The 17,701-nt window shown below is 38.0% G+C and overlaps 2 protein-coding genes across 2 annotated transcripts in view; one reads left to right on the top strand and one right to left on the bottom strand.

Moving 5' to 3' along the window:
• Window positions 1-17,701, top strand: part of LOC137295549 (dynamin-1-like protein) — a 77,903-nt gene that overhangs the window by 25,944 nt on the left and 34,258 nt on the right. The window contains exons 7-9 of the mRNA XM_067826937.1: window positions 3,275-3,388; window positions 3,585-3,676; window positions 16,182-16,302. Coding sequence (XP_067683038.1) covers window positions 3,275-3,388; window positions 3,585-3,676; window positions 16,182-16,302 — 327 coding nt within the window. The remainder of the gene's footprint in view (window positions 1-3,274; window positions 3,389-3,584; window positions 3,677-16,181; window positions 16,303-17,701) is intronic.
• On the bottom strand, window positions 11,623-12,372 carry LOC137296410 (uncharacterized). Its single transcript, XM_067828207.1, has 2 exons — window positions 12,098-12,372; window positions 11,623-11,869 (listed from the first exon to the last, which is right to left on the bottom strand). The coding sequence occupies exons 1-2, from the start codon at window positions 12,370-12,372 to the stop codon at window positions 11,623-11,625; spliced, it is 522 nt and encodes a 173-aa protein (XP_067684308.1).

Here is a 17,701-nt window from a genome sequence, read left to right on the forward strand (position 1 = left end):
TGTCATCATTACATCAGGGGATTTGGGCTCAGCCAGCCGTTCTCTCAACTTTTCTCGGTGGGGTTATCCACTGGTGTCCATCCCTTATTGGATCAGCTCTGTCTCCAAGTGTGCCGCTTACTCCCAGTGCTCTGTTTATGTCCAGTGCGCTGCTCAAGGCTATGTTTTTGTCTCATCCATTGGGATATTCGACGCTCATTGATGAACTGTTCCTTCACCCTCCTACTCTGGACACTAGACAATGATGTTCACGAACAGTCTCTGATGCTTCACTCAGTTCTGTTACGATAGATTACTTATAACAGCGTTATGGTGTCCAGCTGGGTTATACTCATGGCCTGTTTTGACATCTGCTTCTCTTTTTGTCTACATCATCAGCAAGTTTCTGTACAATGGTGTCTAGTTTTCTTGGTTTCTATGGAAACGTTTTTGACTTTGTCTCAAAAGTGAGAGGTGTGTTTCGTTTCTGGAACTCAGACACTTCCTAATATCTGTCAGCAAAACTTGGTAGATATGTGTGGCAGACACCTTTTGCTATTTACAGGTTTTTGTGATTTATCATTTCCTGGGTTTCTATAGAAACGATTCAGACTTTTTCTCAAAATGGAAGGATGGGCTTTGTTTCTGGAGCATAGCTCAAAAACTGTTCGATATTTTTCTGCAAAACTTGGTAGATATACCAGTCAGAACCTAAAGCGGTGCCTTTTGCTATTCTTAGGTTTTCATGATTTACAATTTTCTCGGTTCCATGGAAATATTTCAGACTTAATCTCAAAAGTGAGTGGTGTGTTTCATATCTGGAGTACAACTCAAAAACTACTTAATATCTGTCAGCCAAACTTGGTAGATATGTGTGGCAGACCCCAAAGTGGTGCTTTTGCTATTTACATGTTTTTGTGATTTATCATTTTCTGGGTTTCCATGGAAGCGATTCGGACCTAGTCTTAATAGGGAGGGAAGGGCTTCGTTTCTGAAGCACAAATTGAAAACTTCTTAATATATCATTTTCCCAGTTTCCATGGCAACGATTCTAACTATTTATTATCTTTCAACAGGTCTTGGCAGATATATGAGAAAGGTCTTGAAGTGGTGCCTTTTGCTGTTTACAGATTTGTGGCATTTATATTTTCATGATTTCCATCGAAACGATTCAAACTTAGTCTAAAAAAAATTAAGTAACTGTCAGATGATTTGTCTTTTCAAATATGTGGGGGCTGGAGGGATTTGTCATCTTCTGATGACTGGTGTTTATTCCATCTGTATGAATCATGTTCCAAACTTCATTTTGACACTCTGTCCAAGTGGTTTCAGTTTTCGTTAATCAGCAATCCTCCATTTACTTCCAGATCACACAATGTATCCCGCTCAGCATTCATCTCTTTTATGATCCACAATAGTTTTCTTACTCCAGAAACTTGCGATTGAATCCCCAGGCCAGTTTTCAGTCGACCCAGGGTTCTACTTTCCATTCTTTCTGGTTCTCAAGAAGAATTCGCACAAGTTCAGACTAAATTTCAACTTGAGGTCTGCAATGAGAAGTTTCTACTACCGTGCAGCAATTTTGGATGGTGGCAGTGGCTCTTCTCCAGATTTATCAAACCACGAGATTCCATAGTCCACCTCGACCTGCAGGATGTGTATCTCCACATACCAATCTTCTTGGCCCATCAAAAGTTCCTTTGCTTTGTCTTCAAGGGCACCCACTATCAATGGCGTGTACTTCCATTTGGAATTTCTTTGGCCTGGCACTGTTTACACAGGTAACAAAGCCTATCACTGGGATCACCTGATAAATTGTGGAGTGGCAGGGCTTACTTGCCAAACCTGTGTCCTTTTGCTTGTTGAAAGTTGTGGCTGAAAACCTCATTAATTTGGGAGCACCCACTCCCTAGAGTTTTTGTGCTGTGTGAGCCAAGAGATTATTTGAAGCGACCCATCACAAGTTTGGAGTTGGAGCAGATCAGGAGTTGGTGCTTCTCCTGGCCTCCTTTTATTATGCACAGAGTTGTCATTGCAGTCTAAAGCCCTGCTGCCAACTGTGGGATACAGCATTACGTGAAACAGGAAAAATTTTAACTATAAACAGTATATTTATATACTTATGCTATTTCATCCAATGGAAGCCTACCCAACCTGCCCACCTTCACTGATGACAGAAGCTCTAAGATGAGAATGACAGGTACAGGTTGTCATGCGAACAGCTGAGCATGCAGTACGAACATGGAGATGACTGACAGGTCCCAATGTCAGTGTGGGTTCAGAGGTCAGGTGGTCAGAGGCCAGTAAGATTTGATTAACCTTGGCTCATGGCACATTTCCTCACATAGTCTTAGAGGAAGAGGAGAGCTGCATAACATGAGATAGAATAAGTATATAAATATACAATTTATGGTTACAGAGCTTAGCAGCATACGCCATGTTATTTGATCCCAGATTTTGTCAGCACCATCTACATGGGTTATGCCAAAATTCTACTCAACGGCAGTGTGCATAACCAAGTTTTTAATTTCCTTAAATATGCATTATATGATCAAGTTAACCAGGAAAAATGGATGCTGTTTGTTTGCAACCCAGAGCCATAATAACATGCCATGTGTACAAATATCACATCTGCCTGTCTGTGTAATTACCCAATGTGACAGAGACAGTCCTCAAGTGCAGGAGCCATATATCAGTGTATTTTGTTTATGGTGAATAGCCTGATAAATGTGGTCAGTAACTGAAGGTGTGTATTGCATGTCATTAGCTGACAGGCACGCAGCTGTCAATAAAACAGACATTGAGTAGTATTGTCTGTGACAGACTACTTATCACAGTCAACATGTGTCCATAGGCATGTAATAAAACATTTCAGTTTTCAAGCTGAGCAATTCTTAACAATGACATTAGTATTTCTAATGCTACACTTTCATGAAAACTTGGTTTGCTAAGTGTTTTCACTTGCTGTGTTTTAACAAGTTGGCTTCCTGGTTCAAGCTGTGAAAACCAATCTTTGCGCATGCACTATGGATGCAGCACAGTGACTGAAACCACTTTTCACCCCAGCGCTGGGGTGAAATTAGTGAATTGTCTGAACTCCTATTTTGCAGGGTTATTATTTCATCACATATTTTTTCAACTTTATATACTGAATTTGCATTTTTGAGAATTTTTAACTGTAAGTCCATATCGCAAGGTATCAGAATCTGCAAAGTTATGGGTTGCATGTGACCTTTGGTGTTGAAGTATTGAATGTTACTTTATTCCATCCCATTTTGTTGGTGTGTATTTTCAGCTTTTGATGCACCACATACGAGACTGCCTACCTGAGTTGAAGACGAGAGTGAATGTGTTAATTGCCCAGTTCCAGTCTTTGCTGGCATCGTTTGGTGAACCCGTGGAAGACAAGGTATAGTCTGTCTTTCATCATGGTTATATTTGAGGCCCATCAGTCTTTTCAACTGCTGTTGGCTTGATGAACTATGATGACTTAGGAGACACTGTTCCATTTTGCACACAATGGAAGGAAATAGTCCTCAGTATTTTGTGACTTTTCAAACATTGTAAATGTTTGAGAACTTTGATAGTGTTGATCTTTGTTGTAGGGTCACTTGCTGCTACAGATCATCACTAAGTTTGCATCAGCATACTGTAACACAATAGAAGGAACTGCCAAGAACATAGAAACTGCAGAGCTGTGAGTATCTTACTCTTATGTTTGTAAATTTGACTGTGATAGTAATATTGCTTGTCAAAGGAAACAAGCCTTCTAAACAACTTTTGTGCAAGTATCCAGTTCTTGTGAGTTTGATGAATATATTGCAGCATGGCATTTAAAATACACACTTAAATAAAGAAACTTTACATGCTGTAGTGGATTTTGCCTACCGAATCATGCTGAAGACCAGGTTCGATTTCCCATGTGGGTACATTGTGTGAAGCCCATTTCTGGTGTCCCCTACTATGATATTGCTGGAATATTGCTAAAAGCAGTATTAAACAGCACTCACTCACTCACTCTCTCTCTCTCTCTTTCTGTCTCTCTCTCACTCATGTGTATAACTGACTCAAACATGACTTCACTGGTCAGTTACAGTAAAATCGTCACCTTACAAATTATCAAAAGATATAGAAAATGTTGAATAATATCATGACATTTAAAACAAGAATGGTTCCAACACTTTGATTTGATGCAGGAATCCTAAACTTTCATGCGTAAAAATCACATCAAATATTTTCTTCCTGTAGCATTAATAGTACATACCTGTCATTCTTTGAAAGCTTGATTTATGGTTAAAGTTGAGGTGTGTTCGATAACCTGTATGCTTAACGATGAATGCTTTATATATATAATGGCTCAAAGAAAATACAGATATACAAAAGCACAACAAATCTGATTAAGCATTATAAGCAACTCTGTGAAACAGTCCTTGTGATGGTGCAGTATTTTTAGTACTATCGTTTTCAATAAGAGGTTCAGCACAAATTTCACCATAGACGAAAGCAGAAGGAATAGACATCTTGACTGAAAATATACACAGAATACTTCAAGTGAACCTTCCCAATGATATGGATTTCAATAAATCCCCAAACTTCCGAACAATAACATAGTATAGGGGAAATAGGTAATTTAAAACAATGTTAAGTTTTGATTCCAAAGCCATAACTAGAAAGTTAACCTTCAGCTGGGTGTGAAATCAACAAACAACAAAGAAATGTGCTGTGATTAACAATTGTATTTTAACATTATTTTAACTAAGTTCACACATCAATATAAATCAACTGAAAGACACCTCAGTCATGGTAGCCTGTGTTGTCACAAACGTGGTCTGACAAAGTCAACATGGTGTCAAGTTTGGAAACTCAGTTCTGAAGTTAATTCAATTCGGGTAGTGAGAAGACTTGGTGTTTCATCAATGTAAGTGTGTCAACAGTTACACAGAAAGTGGTGCCCTGTTACCACTGGTTCTTGCTTTTGGCAAGCTGGTGGTTTTCCAGTGGTTTTAATGGTTTTTGGCATGTTGTAGTTTCTCTTGAAAACCTCATCTATGTTTACCTGCTTTGTTAAGTCTCAGGACTTTGTGAATAATGGTTCAATAGGAGGGAAGGCTGATGACACAGTGTGCTGATTGTTAATTGGGAGATTTGTGTTTTCTTGGTGGTGCTTTGTATTGCCTGTTGTGCAAACTGTTTAGGGTAGTGGTAGTAGTGTTTTTAGAATTATTTGAGGTGACCCAGTTCAGTTGTAAGGCATTGCTTGGTATCATAGATGTTGTGAGCTTTTCTTGCCTAGGTTGAGATAATTCCAGTCTTCACTTTAGATGGATGGTTGGAGGTGTAGTGGGGGTCAGGTGCTTATTCTCAAAGGGGAAGTGTACAGGAAAATATCACGTTTTTCCTTATGTGAACAAAAATGGAATTTTTTAAGCATTTAATTTCAATGTTTGAAAATATATACTTGATTTGATTAAAATGAATGTATAACCTGCTTTAAAGGTGCTTAAATGTTGTGCCATTTTGAGGCCTCTGTTTGCTGATCTAAACGACCCAGAGTTGCTGCCCCTTGATTATGACGATATTGGTGTAAGCTGATTTTGACTTGTCTCCTGTCTAGTCATAAATCAAAATATGTAAATATTGACATAAATCATGTAAAACCACAGATGTAAAAATATGAAAGAAACATTAGAACTGAAAATGTAAGCACCAAGATATGAATGAAAATGCACACTTAGTCTCAAAATGGAGGGATGGACTTTGTTTCTGGAGCATAACTCAAAAACTGTTCAATATATCTCTGCAAAACTTGGTAGATATATCAGGGTTTCCATGGAAACGTTGCAGTCTCAAAATGGAGGGAAGGGCTTTGTTTCCGGAGCATAACTTCTAAATATTGTTCTGCAAAACTTGGCAAATATGTAGGGGAGACCCTAAGGTGGTGTCTCTTGCTATTTACAGATTTTTGTGATTTATTATTTTCCCAATTTCCATGGAAATTATTCTGACTTAATCTCAAAATGGAGGGATGGGCTTTGTTTCCGGAGCACAACTCAAAAACTATTTAATATCTTACAGCAAAACTTGGCAGATATTCGAGGCAGACCACAAAGTGGTGCCCTTTTGCTATTTACAATGTTTTGGCATTTTTATTTTTCCAGGATTCCATTGGAACAATTCTGACTTTGTCTCAAAATGGAGGGATATGCTTCGTTTGCAGAGCACAACTCGAAAACCATTTGATATCTTTCAACAGATCTTGGCAGATATATGAGACAGATGTTGAAGTGATGCCTTTTGCTGTTTACAGATATATGGCATTTGTACAATTTATGTGGGAATGTACCAAACATAGAATGCCTTCACAGTCTGCAGTGGCATGCTATATGTATTGCATATATATTTGAGTTTGGTGGAAAGGTTTACTGTTTGGTGGAAAGATGACTGACTCAAGTTGAATGTTACACAATTTGGTTTTGTGATAACACTTTTTGTACAATTTTACCGACCACATAGCCAGCTAAGACACAAAAAACACACCTACACCTGCACCACTTGAAATGGGTCTAATAAAGTCTCTGCAGCGTCATTCATTTATAATTTGGGCACCAGTGATGCCACTTTAAAGTGACGTAAGCCATGGTTTGTTCATTGTGTAGATGATTGGTTAATGCAGAAACTTTGAATCAATATAAGGGAAAAAAAAAGATTAGTTACATCTGATATCTGTATTGTTTTGACGATAAAACTACTTGTCAAACATTTCTTATGATCAAAAAGTAGACGACAAAGAGGTTAATTTTGTGGAAATGTGACCTTTAATGTCAGAATGGATGACCATCAAAGAGCTGCAATCTGAGGCTAAAAAAAGATGTCTCGTTGGCTACTCATATCTGACTAAATCAAAACCGATAGAACTTTTGAAAGAACAAGAGATAGCATTCACACCAGCCATCTTATGGTGGAAGGGTTCCTCAGAAGTTTGAGAGTATGAGTCCATAAAAAACATCATACTGGATAGAGTCAAACCTGTTTTCTGCAACTAACTCAGGATGGAATTGTTCGATTTGGGTATCATGAAGTATCAACTTTCTGTCACACTGTCATCACGAAATCGACGACACAAGCGATAGGTCTGAATCACTTCTCGTAGGAGGGTTAGAAACAACTGAAGAATCATTCCCTAGGTATACTGAAAAAATTCATCATTGCAATATCATGAAATTGGGGCCTTTAACTCCAAAAGATGATGCATTGTTAAGGGAATGCATTGACACATCGCTAAAAACCATGAAGGCAAAACTATACAATTGAGTTAAACTGGATGTGAAATGGTCCCTAAGTGAAGTCAGTGTTTACTTCAACACAGTCAGTGCATTGCCACTATGTAGTGACTCTTACCTGCAACTACCTGCTTCTCCTTCGAGAAAGAACACCATCATCAGTGTTAAAAGCAGAGACAACAACTGTTTAAGAAGGGCTTTAGGACCTCTCATTAAAAACTGCTGCCAGACCCTCCACTTACAGTAAGGATAGTAATAAAAACATCAACACCTCTTTCGCAATAACGCAAGTTGAAGTGCGAAATCATGTAGCTATCATGCTTAGTATGCTAGAGAAAGGGTCGTGAATTATGTGTGCAAAATATGTAGCATAGGTGTAATATTCTTTGTGCAAAGAACACGAATCTGACACAGTAAGAATGAAGCCCATCAATAAAAGGCATACAGATTTCATTAGTGAATTTGGGAGACAAAGGAAGATTAACAACCAACCAACTTGAATATCACCCAGGACATTACACCCAAGCCATTCACATTTTGGACAAACTATGCTGCCAACATTTGAGAGATTATCACGATCTCAAACGGACGTACTGCTGCTGGCTGACATTTACAAGACATTCAGAAAAACGTGTTTGAAACAGTATCAACTCAACCCCCACTTGGTACTACACTATTCCCCATATGTGCTTTTGACAAAAAACACAGTTGATTGGAATTGTTGACAGATTATGACATGCACCTGTTTCTTGAGAAAGGAATGTGCTGCTGGATTTCCATGCACTCGAAATGCTATGCAAAAACCAACAACAAGTATGTGAAAGGCCATATCCGAAGAATTGCATACCTCCCACAACAGTTACCCGCTCGCTCCCAAATGGTTAATAGTGGATGTCAAACTATTAACGAGACTTGTTGGGAGAGAACACACTGGCTCATGTGGAAAAACTCATTCACAACTTAATGACCAAGAAAATGTATATCGTACACTGCAGAAACCTGCAACTGTACTTACCGCTTGGCATAAAGCTGACCAAAATACATTGAGTTCTGATGTTTCATCAAAGCCCCTGGATGGAATCTTACATTCGGTTGAACACAGTTCTGGAAACATGCCACTGGGCAAGTTTGAGAAAAACCTTGTATACACCCATGAACAACTTGGTATTTGTAAAAAAACATGGAGAATCTAAAGGAACTTTTCGATAACAACTTGGCGGTGTTGTACATGACTAAAAGCCATATCAAGCTTAACTGACCGGTCTACGTCAGGATGAGCATTCTCGATCTGTCTAAGTACCTAATGTATGACCTTTATTACAAGCAGCTTACGACGTAATACGGAGGCAGGTGTGTACTCCTGTACACCGACACTGATTTGTTGCTGATGGAAATTCATACCAAGGATGTGGTCGAAACATGGTGAAACATATCCACCTGTACAACACCAGTGATTACCTCTTGGATCATACTCTACACAGCCCAATGAATAAAAAAGTCATTGGTAAAATGAAAGACAAATGTGCGGGCACAAAGATCGCGGAGTAAGTCAGATTAAGACTTGGAATGCATTCTATCCTGAAATAATGAAAATCACAAGGGTGAAGAAATACGTCGTGAAACGACAAATTAAACATTACCACTACAAACAAGCCCTGTTTGAGCATAAAACATTCAAACATCGAATGAATCTGTACAGAAGTCATCGTCATAACATCTACAGCATCACCCTGAATAGAACCTCCTTATCACCCTTGGACACGAAATGGAGGATTTCAAATGATTGGATTTACACTTATGAGTGAACTTACATGACTATTATGGGTGAATGTGATTAGACTGAAGTAGAGCTATATGTTTATATTTTCTGCAAGGCAATACTAGAGGTCGCCTATCTTGCACAAGAAATCAGAATCCATGTGCCATCACATTAAGGCTCCTGAAAAATCTGCTTCTGCCTCGTCGAGAAGGGGCAGTAGGGTCTACCAGTGGATGAAGCATTAGGTGGTTACACAGAAGGATCCGGTTCGATTCTGTACATGGTCACAATGTGTGAAACGTATTGCAGGTGTGCCCAGCCATCATATTGCTAAGCATGGTATGACTAAGCAAGTATCTGTGGCTGTGGTAAGTGATTTCCAAATTCAGATAGCCCCAAAATCAATTGTTTTCAGTAAAATTGCTTTCATTTGAATTCAAGATGTAAAATGATGACTGCATAGACACATCTGCTTGATCTAATCAGCATACTAATTAAAGGTCAACAGCGTTTCACGATATTAAAAATCTTGACAAGGATGTTTTCTTTAAATGTCCATGACGCTCGGGTTAAATATACGTTACTAAGTGTAACATACATTTCTCTGTCGGTTTGAATGCATAGATCATCAACCATAGTTCACATTCAGTCACAATCAAGATGCGAAAGTAAATTGACCCTAGAGGAATGGTTTATGTGTTTCCCTTACATTCTGTTACCTTACATTCACAGAAGCATACTGGTATCAGGGTTTCATACATTATTTGATCATATTTTGAGAAATACTGAAGATGTTCATTCATAGTTCTGCCATCAGTTATCGCCATATTTTAGTGTTTTTTTGCGATTTCACCAGTAGTTCCTGAACCAAATGAAATAAAAGTTTTCATGATGATATATTAGCTATTCACCAATGTATTCTGCTTGTTTACAGTCGTCGATCGTGTTTTTCTATTACGCTCCCATCAGGAAGGGCGGTAGTGCATATTGTGCTTTCCAAACAACTAACAGGAACAGATATTGCCACTTTCGAATATTTCATGTTATTCACCAAATATTACATAGAAGTTATATATAAATTATTGTCATTCTAACTTTGACATACTGAGCACATTTTATAAATGGTATTTTATTTTAAAAATGAAATTTGATAGAGCAAACCCTACTCATCTTGATTGTGAACGAATGCTGATAAGAGCTGATTTTGTGGACGTTTTATTCACCTCACTAAAAATTATTTCTAATTGTCAGATCGAACTGAAATTTTATTTGTGGATATGTGTTAGTGAAAGGAAACCTAAATGTAAATCACACCAGATTATTTAAGTTTTAAGCATGCAACTTAACTGATATTCAGATCTTGGACCAACAGATGTATTTTCTCTCTATAGTAACTTGTATTGGCTGTTGGTGAATTTTGTAGACAAAACATGTATGTATTCCAATAGGTTGGTAGACGTTTGTAGAATAAATAAAATGAATACAGTTGATATTAACATTATTTGAATAAGATTTGTATCTGTTTGTTGTTATTTTAAACTAAAACAAATAAACGATGTTAAGTGGTTCGTTGTGTTTTGTTGTGGTTGATGTTATGACAAAGTTTCAATGAAATAACTGGATGATTGTTATGGAATTTGTTTTAGTTTGAGTCCTTTGAAACAATATGCAAATCTGGTAAGAGTTGTTTTTTTTTTTCATAAATATTCACATTAAGCAAGTACATAAAAAAATCAACTGACAAGGATTGAAATCTGGGCAGATTAGCACATGTTGGATGTCGGTAAGAACAAAAAGGTAAATAACTGGCAACGTTAATTAGCTCTCCAAACAAATCACGATATCAGTGTTATAGAGGAGGACAGCAGTAAACAAGTGATCCATTTATTTTTTTTGGGTGGGGGTGGGTGTTATTCTTCAGTTACACACACACTGCACAACACCGTTCCATCCTTTCTCCCCACACACCCATCATGAAACCTCACACCTGTCACAGGTTGTCCATTCAGTCTCACACTCTCTCACTAATCGGACTCTCATACCCTTCATATTCTCGCGCTTTTCTCTTCCTTGCACTTCTCCTTTCAGCTGCTTGTTCTGCTGCTCTCCTCCTTTCATTCCTTTCCCTTCTTTGCTTCAACCTTTCCTCTTTCAACCTCTTTTTCTCTCTCTGAATCTCCATCCTCAACATGGCCCTTTCATTTCTCCTTTGATCTCTTAGCATTTTCTCTCTTTCTTTCTTGGCTTTTTTCGACCGTCTTGCCTCACTTTCTTTTCATGTCATTCCTTCTCCTTTTCTCACTTTCTTCTCTTTCTTACATACTTTCCATCAGGCCGTCACCAGTAACTACATGCGCAACCTTTATTGCCTTGGTACTTTTCTTTTGGACAGCAGCCTTTAGGGGTTGAGGAATCGTGCCCAGATATGCAGTTATAAGACCAGAATTAACAAGTGGGTTTATGAGAAAATTTCCACATGTTGCACAAGAGTAGGGTTGTGACTGGGACATTTTGAGTTGTTTTTCTTTGGTTGATTTTGACGTTTGGAGCTGTGTATGAGTGGTTGACCTAGCTATGAATGAAGGGGTAACAAGCTGGAATTTGTCAATAGCCTCCTGGTCGGATGTGTGTTGGCAAACAAAGAAATTCTATTTCATTTTCTTTTGCAATCTCAAGCACCGCTAGTTGGACGTGACAATTGTGATTGTCTAGAATCAAAAGTACAGGCCTTGTCCTGCCACAGTTGGGCACAAAGATTTTGGTGAGCCAGTCTGTAAATAATTCTGTATCCATGTACCCAGATTCTGACACAGCGAATAGCCAGTCACCTGGCACCCCTTCTTTGTAGTTCCTGTGCATAAACTACCATTGTCGGTAGAACTCTGTCACTGGCACAGACTGTGACGGTTGCTGTAATCTGATCTGAAGTTGAAAGTGACTGCTGGTATGCATGCTCCGCCCTGGCTGTGGTCACTCTCTCACGGCCCATCTCTTTACCGGAAAAACCGGACTCGTCTACATTAAAAATCTGTGACAGTTTATCAGTAATACCAAGTCTGTTCAATGTTTATCGAGAAGAGTAAAGTACTGGTCCATAACTGTTTGATTAGACATCCTTGTCCTGGACCTGTCTTGACGTTCCAGACGTCTCTCTTGGAGTTCGGGATGCTGGCCTAGAAACTTTTTGAACCACTGGTCAGATGGCCCAGCCTCCACAAACACTGAGAGTCTTCCCGATCTTTGCATAATTGTAGTTATGAATGATCTGTTTACTGATGTAATTAATGGAAAGCCTTGGTTACCCATGTAAACTAGGTAGTTTGTCGAGCTTTCTTCTTCTTCATCTGTAAGCATTGCCTGAGGCCCTGATTTACTGCCTAAGACCTTTTTTGCTTTACCCTTAACGTGATCATCCAAAGTTTTCCATGGCACGCTGAAAATATGGGACGTTCCTGCAATAGTTCTTTTCCCCGTCTCTACATATTTTACCAAATTTGGCCAAATTTGTAAGATCATATTGCTTCCTTACTTTTTTAACAGTCAACATCTACAAATAGAAAGAAATGAAATTGTTTTGAAAACGTTTTTCATATGCGTAATCCTAGTATCATTCAGGAAGAATGAAACATGTACATAAATGTAATATCATAATACAAATAATATATCAATCCCGATGCATGCTTAATTTGTGTGAAATAGTACAAGGAGACATGGACTTGCAAATCACCTCATCTTAAAAATTCATAAACATATTGACGCACAACTTTCTTTCACATGGTTTTGTGTAAGTTGAAATAACAAGAAATTTCTTTTCAAATCAAACAGATGACAATCCTTAAAACAGTTTTTATCTCGCCCGCATGTCATGCGGGGGGATATAGTCGACGCCTCGTCTGTCCGTCCATCCGTCTGTCCGTAATCATTTTGTTTCCAGAGCAGAACTCAGAAACCGTTCAATATTTTTAGACCAAACTTGATAGATATAGTAACCTCAGCCTATGGTTGTGCATTTTGCTATTTACAGATTTTTGGCATTTATATTTTGTTTTGTTTGTCCATGGAACATTTTTGTGTTAGTCTTAAGGTGGTGTGGGCTTCGTTTCTGGAGCAGAACTCAAAAACCATTCAATATCTTTCTGCAAAACTTGGTAGATATATCAGTCAGAAGCTGAAGTGGTGCCTTTTGCTATGTACAGGTTTTTGTGATTTATTATTTTCTCGGTTTGCATGGAAATGTTTCGGACATAGTCTCAAAAGTGAGAGTTGTGTTTCGTTTCCAGAGCAGAACTCAAAAAACGTTCAATATTTTTCTACAAAACTTGGTAGATATATCAGTCAGAATCTGAAGTGGTGCCTTTTGCTATGTACAGGATCTTCTGATGTGTTATTTTCTTGGTTTCCATGGCAACATTTCGGACCTACTGTAAAAATGGAGGGGTGGGCTTCGTTCCCAGAGCACAACTCAAAAACCATTTCATATCTTCAACAGATCTTGGCAGATATATGAGACAGATCTTGAAATTGTGACTTTGCTGGTTACAGATATATGGCATTTATAATTTTCATGAATTCCATGTAAACAATTCAAACTTAGTCTGAAAAAACAATGAGTAACTGTCAGATGATTTGTCCTTTCAAATGTGGGGGCCGGGGGATATGTCATCTTCTGATGGCTCTTTTTATAAAAGTTGTCCTGCGGAAAGTAGCATTTCAAGTTTGTTTACTGAGCCTGGAGCTCAAATTTATATTTCTGTATGGTGATCAATGTCTAACGTGACCACCGTTTAACGTTACTACTGTGTTTGAGTGAACTGAACTGGAATTACATTGGGTGTTGTTCATGTTCATGTTCATGTGCATTCTACCATTCGGATAATACTTATAAAAAGTGTTGTGCATTGGACCGGTCGTCTGCTACGATCATCAGAAGTCTCGGGCCGAGATCTAAAACTTTGGAATATGTCAAGTCTTTGAAGGGCATTTAGAAGTGAAATACATAAGGATGAAGATTTTTATGGATATCAGCTTCTTTATTATGAGAACACAATGTTTCGGAGTAAATGCTTACTCCTTCATCAGGTGAATGAGAATGGGGTTGAGAGCTACATTTATATGTACAGGTAAACAATGACAAAGTAACAAGTGGAATGAGTTAACAAAAGCTGGAAGCCAGTATAAAGAAGCACTGATAGGGAGCCGACAGTTATGATAACAATGATGGAAGCCAATGGTAAGATATGTTTACATAACACAGATAAGGGATAAGGACGATAAGGACGACGTACATGATTGGGGATTAAGGATGGAAGCCAATGATGATGACATACACACTACTTGATGAGGATTAAGGATGATGTACATGATAGGGTTGGTGATAAGGGATGTACACGGGTGGATTGTGTAAACACTAATGAATTACATAGATGGAATGTACACAAATAGAAGAGATTAATTTATCAACAAGTCTCAGGCACTTGGTAGGTACACACCTTGGTCACGGTTGATTGCTGGTTTCTGTCTCCGGATCTTTTGGCGCCAAAGGAAGCTACAAGAGGCCATCGAGATCCGGAGACAGAAACCAATCTTGTACATCATCCTTAATCCCCATCTGTGTTATGTAAACATATCTTACCATTGGCTTTCATCATTGTTATCATAACTGTCGGCTCCCTATCAGTGCTTGTTTATACTGGCTTCCAGCTTTTGTTAACTCATTCCACTTGTTACTTTGTCATTGTTTACCTGTACATATAAATATAGCTCTGAACCACACCTGGTAAAGGAGTAAGCAGTAACTCGGAAATGTTGTGTTCTCATAATAAAGAAGTTGATATCCATAAAAATCTTCATCCTTTTTGGAATATGTGTCTAAAATTCTAAAGTCAAAGGTGAGTTTTTGTACTTTCGCCATTATTTCTATGTTCGTTACGATAATATGCTTCAAACATGAGAAGTAAATCATATATTAGCTCATCGCCTGTCGCTCAGTACCAAAACTCGTCTGCAACAAGCCACTGTATCCGACAGTGCGACTCAGCGATTCGTTTCACTGGTTGACTAAATCGTGAACATGTCCAAGTGGAGCTGTATTTATCTTTTATGTGAAATTTTATACAAAACCATGTTAAAATGTTACTTTGTACCTAGAAACACAAGTTATATGTTGATGTAACTTTTTAGGATTTTTTTAAAAAGTTACACCCCCACCCTGTCGATCACACACCACACACATATGCAAGTTAAATTTTATCTATCTAGTTTGTTTTGATATTATCATAGTCACGTATATTCATCCTTGACCATACGCATTTGACAGACCTAGTTCAGACAGGGACAAGAAACAAGGAAACTTTTAGAATCTGTCTTACATATTTTCACAGCTCTTTAACATGGTTACCTCAAAACTGATGTATTATACTCACATGTGAGCTAAACAGTGTGTGCAGTATTAGTGATGACAGTTATGTACGTTTCAAGCTTTACATTTTTGTGCTAAACATTTTTGGTTGAGTATAGAACCAACTTTATAACTACTCCCTCCCTCCCTCACTCACTCACTCATTATTGTTTTTGTCTTCCTGTTCAAGCACATCAAGGAAAGATGATTGCCAATTGGTTTCTAATTATATTTTGAGCTAGATACATTGATTTGGGGAGTCCAGAAGAGTTTCAGGGTCATTCTTGTGATGTAGGATGACATGCTCTGTCTGATGATGTTAAGTGGCCCCATCACAGGCTCAGGCCCATGTGTCTTTGTGAGGAATAAAGATTTAGTGAATATTGTATTTGTGATGACCCCGGAATCAACATAGTAAAATGTGTCACAACAAAGCCTGACTCTTCAATGCACCTCACCCTGCTATTCCAACATTGTATGCAGTTGATTCAAACCTCGAGTAAACATAACCATTGGTGATTTGCGTATCAAGTACCATTCATGACACCTACCAGTTATTTCTGCAAATCAACTGAAACCTGATTTTGACCCTCAACTTTATGATCTTGGCACAGATGGAGGGCAATTTATCCACATAAAATAGGGATGTGGTCGAAGCAAGCCCTCTGGTTTGTTGATGCTTGTTATGGAGACATTTACAACTGATGAAGTTCCTGGTTTTTAATTGAACTTAATGATTTGACATTCTTTGATAATCTCTTTTCAGTTGTGGAGGAGCCAGAATTTGTTACATATTTCATGAGACATTCGGCAGAACATTGGAATCAGTTGACCCACTGGGTGGTTTGTCTACTAGAGATATACTCACAGCCATAAGAAATGCAACGGTGAGTAGACTAATATTTGTTGCCATTTAGAAAGTGGTCAAATGTAAATGTTATATTTGGAATAACACTTTTTCAGTAAAGTACAGATTCTAGTAATTAGTTGGTTAGGCATCAGACTTGGTTTTCAGGGCCCTTATTCCCAAAACGTAACCCTAAAAAATTTTTGACTTTAATTGTAATCAATGAACAAAGTCTCTGGTCTCCTTTTCATCATATGTTATGATTATAATAATTAAGGAACAATTTTTTTTCTGAAAGATCTGTTTATGTCAGAAACTATATACTGGTCTACTTCCAGCAACTGCATGACATGAAATCGAGAATTTATGAATTAAGGCACTTGTAACAGACACTGCTCATAGGCAGAAAAACAAGTGCATTAAGAATGGGCTTAAGAAGTTTGTAGGGCTGTGAATGTTTTGAGAAGAGCTAGTCTGGTGATTAGGGATGGGAATGGGATCTGTACATTACAGAGCAAGTCCATCTGCTAGTAAAGGAGCCAAAGCTTACTGAGTGGGATAAGAAGACATCAGTTAATCAGTATTGTACTTAATACATTTCAGCAGGGTGGAGCTTATTAAAGAAGTATACACGAAAATATCCTTTTTTTTCTCATGTGAATCGACATGGAATTTTTTATTGCTTAATGTCAGTGTTTGAAAATATACTTATTTTTCTTACAATGAATGTATAACCCATACTGTAAGTGCTCAAATGTTATGGCATTATGAGGCCTCTGTTTGCTGAACTAAACAGGCCAGAGTTACTCCCCTGTGAATATGACGTAATTTGTACCATCTGATTTAGACTGGTTTCCTGTCTAGTCCCAAAGCCTACACAGATACACAGTGAAAAATGGGCTTTGTTTACATTTCAAACAAGTGGTCCTTTCACAGCTTGACACGTTAAAAAGGTTTCCTAGTTTTCACTTAGCTTTGGTTACAGAGACCATTTGTCATTTTTTTTTGGACTGTATGAGGAATTCAAGGATTCATGTAAGGAATATGGTTTTGAATGATAGTCGTGATGTAATGGGCCAGACATAACAGACACATACACGTGCCATGATTTTGCAAATACACTGGTTCACAGTTCACCATGTGTGGGTAAGTTTCTTAAACATTCTTTGTGATTCTCAGTTCATTGGTGAGGTTTCAGAATGATCTTTGGTGGTTCGGCCAAACAATAAAAATACTGGTTATCAAGATGATACTGTTTTCTTTTCTTTTTTGTTTTTTTCAAATTGATTGTCCCTGTCAAATTTGACAAAGTTAAGCCATGCTATAAATTATGCAAGATGCAATGAATGGTGATTTAGTGTCAAGACTAGCTAGATTTTCAAGCCATGTAATTTTCTCTCAGTTTGCTCTGCATTGAACACATGACAACATAGAAAAAT

Source organism: Haliotis asinina, chromosome 9, assembly GCF_037392515.1.
Source record: "Haliotis asinina isolate JCU_RB_2024 chromosome 9, JCU_Hal_asi_v2, whole genome shotgun sequence".
Classification (NCBI taxonomy): domain Eukaryota; kingdom Metazoa; phylum Mollusca; class Gastropoda; order Lepetellida; family Haliotidae; genus Haliotis; species Haliotis asinina.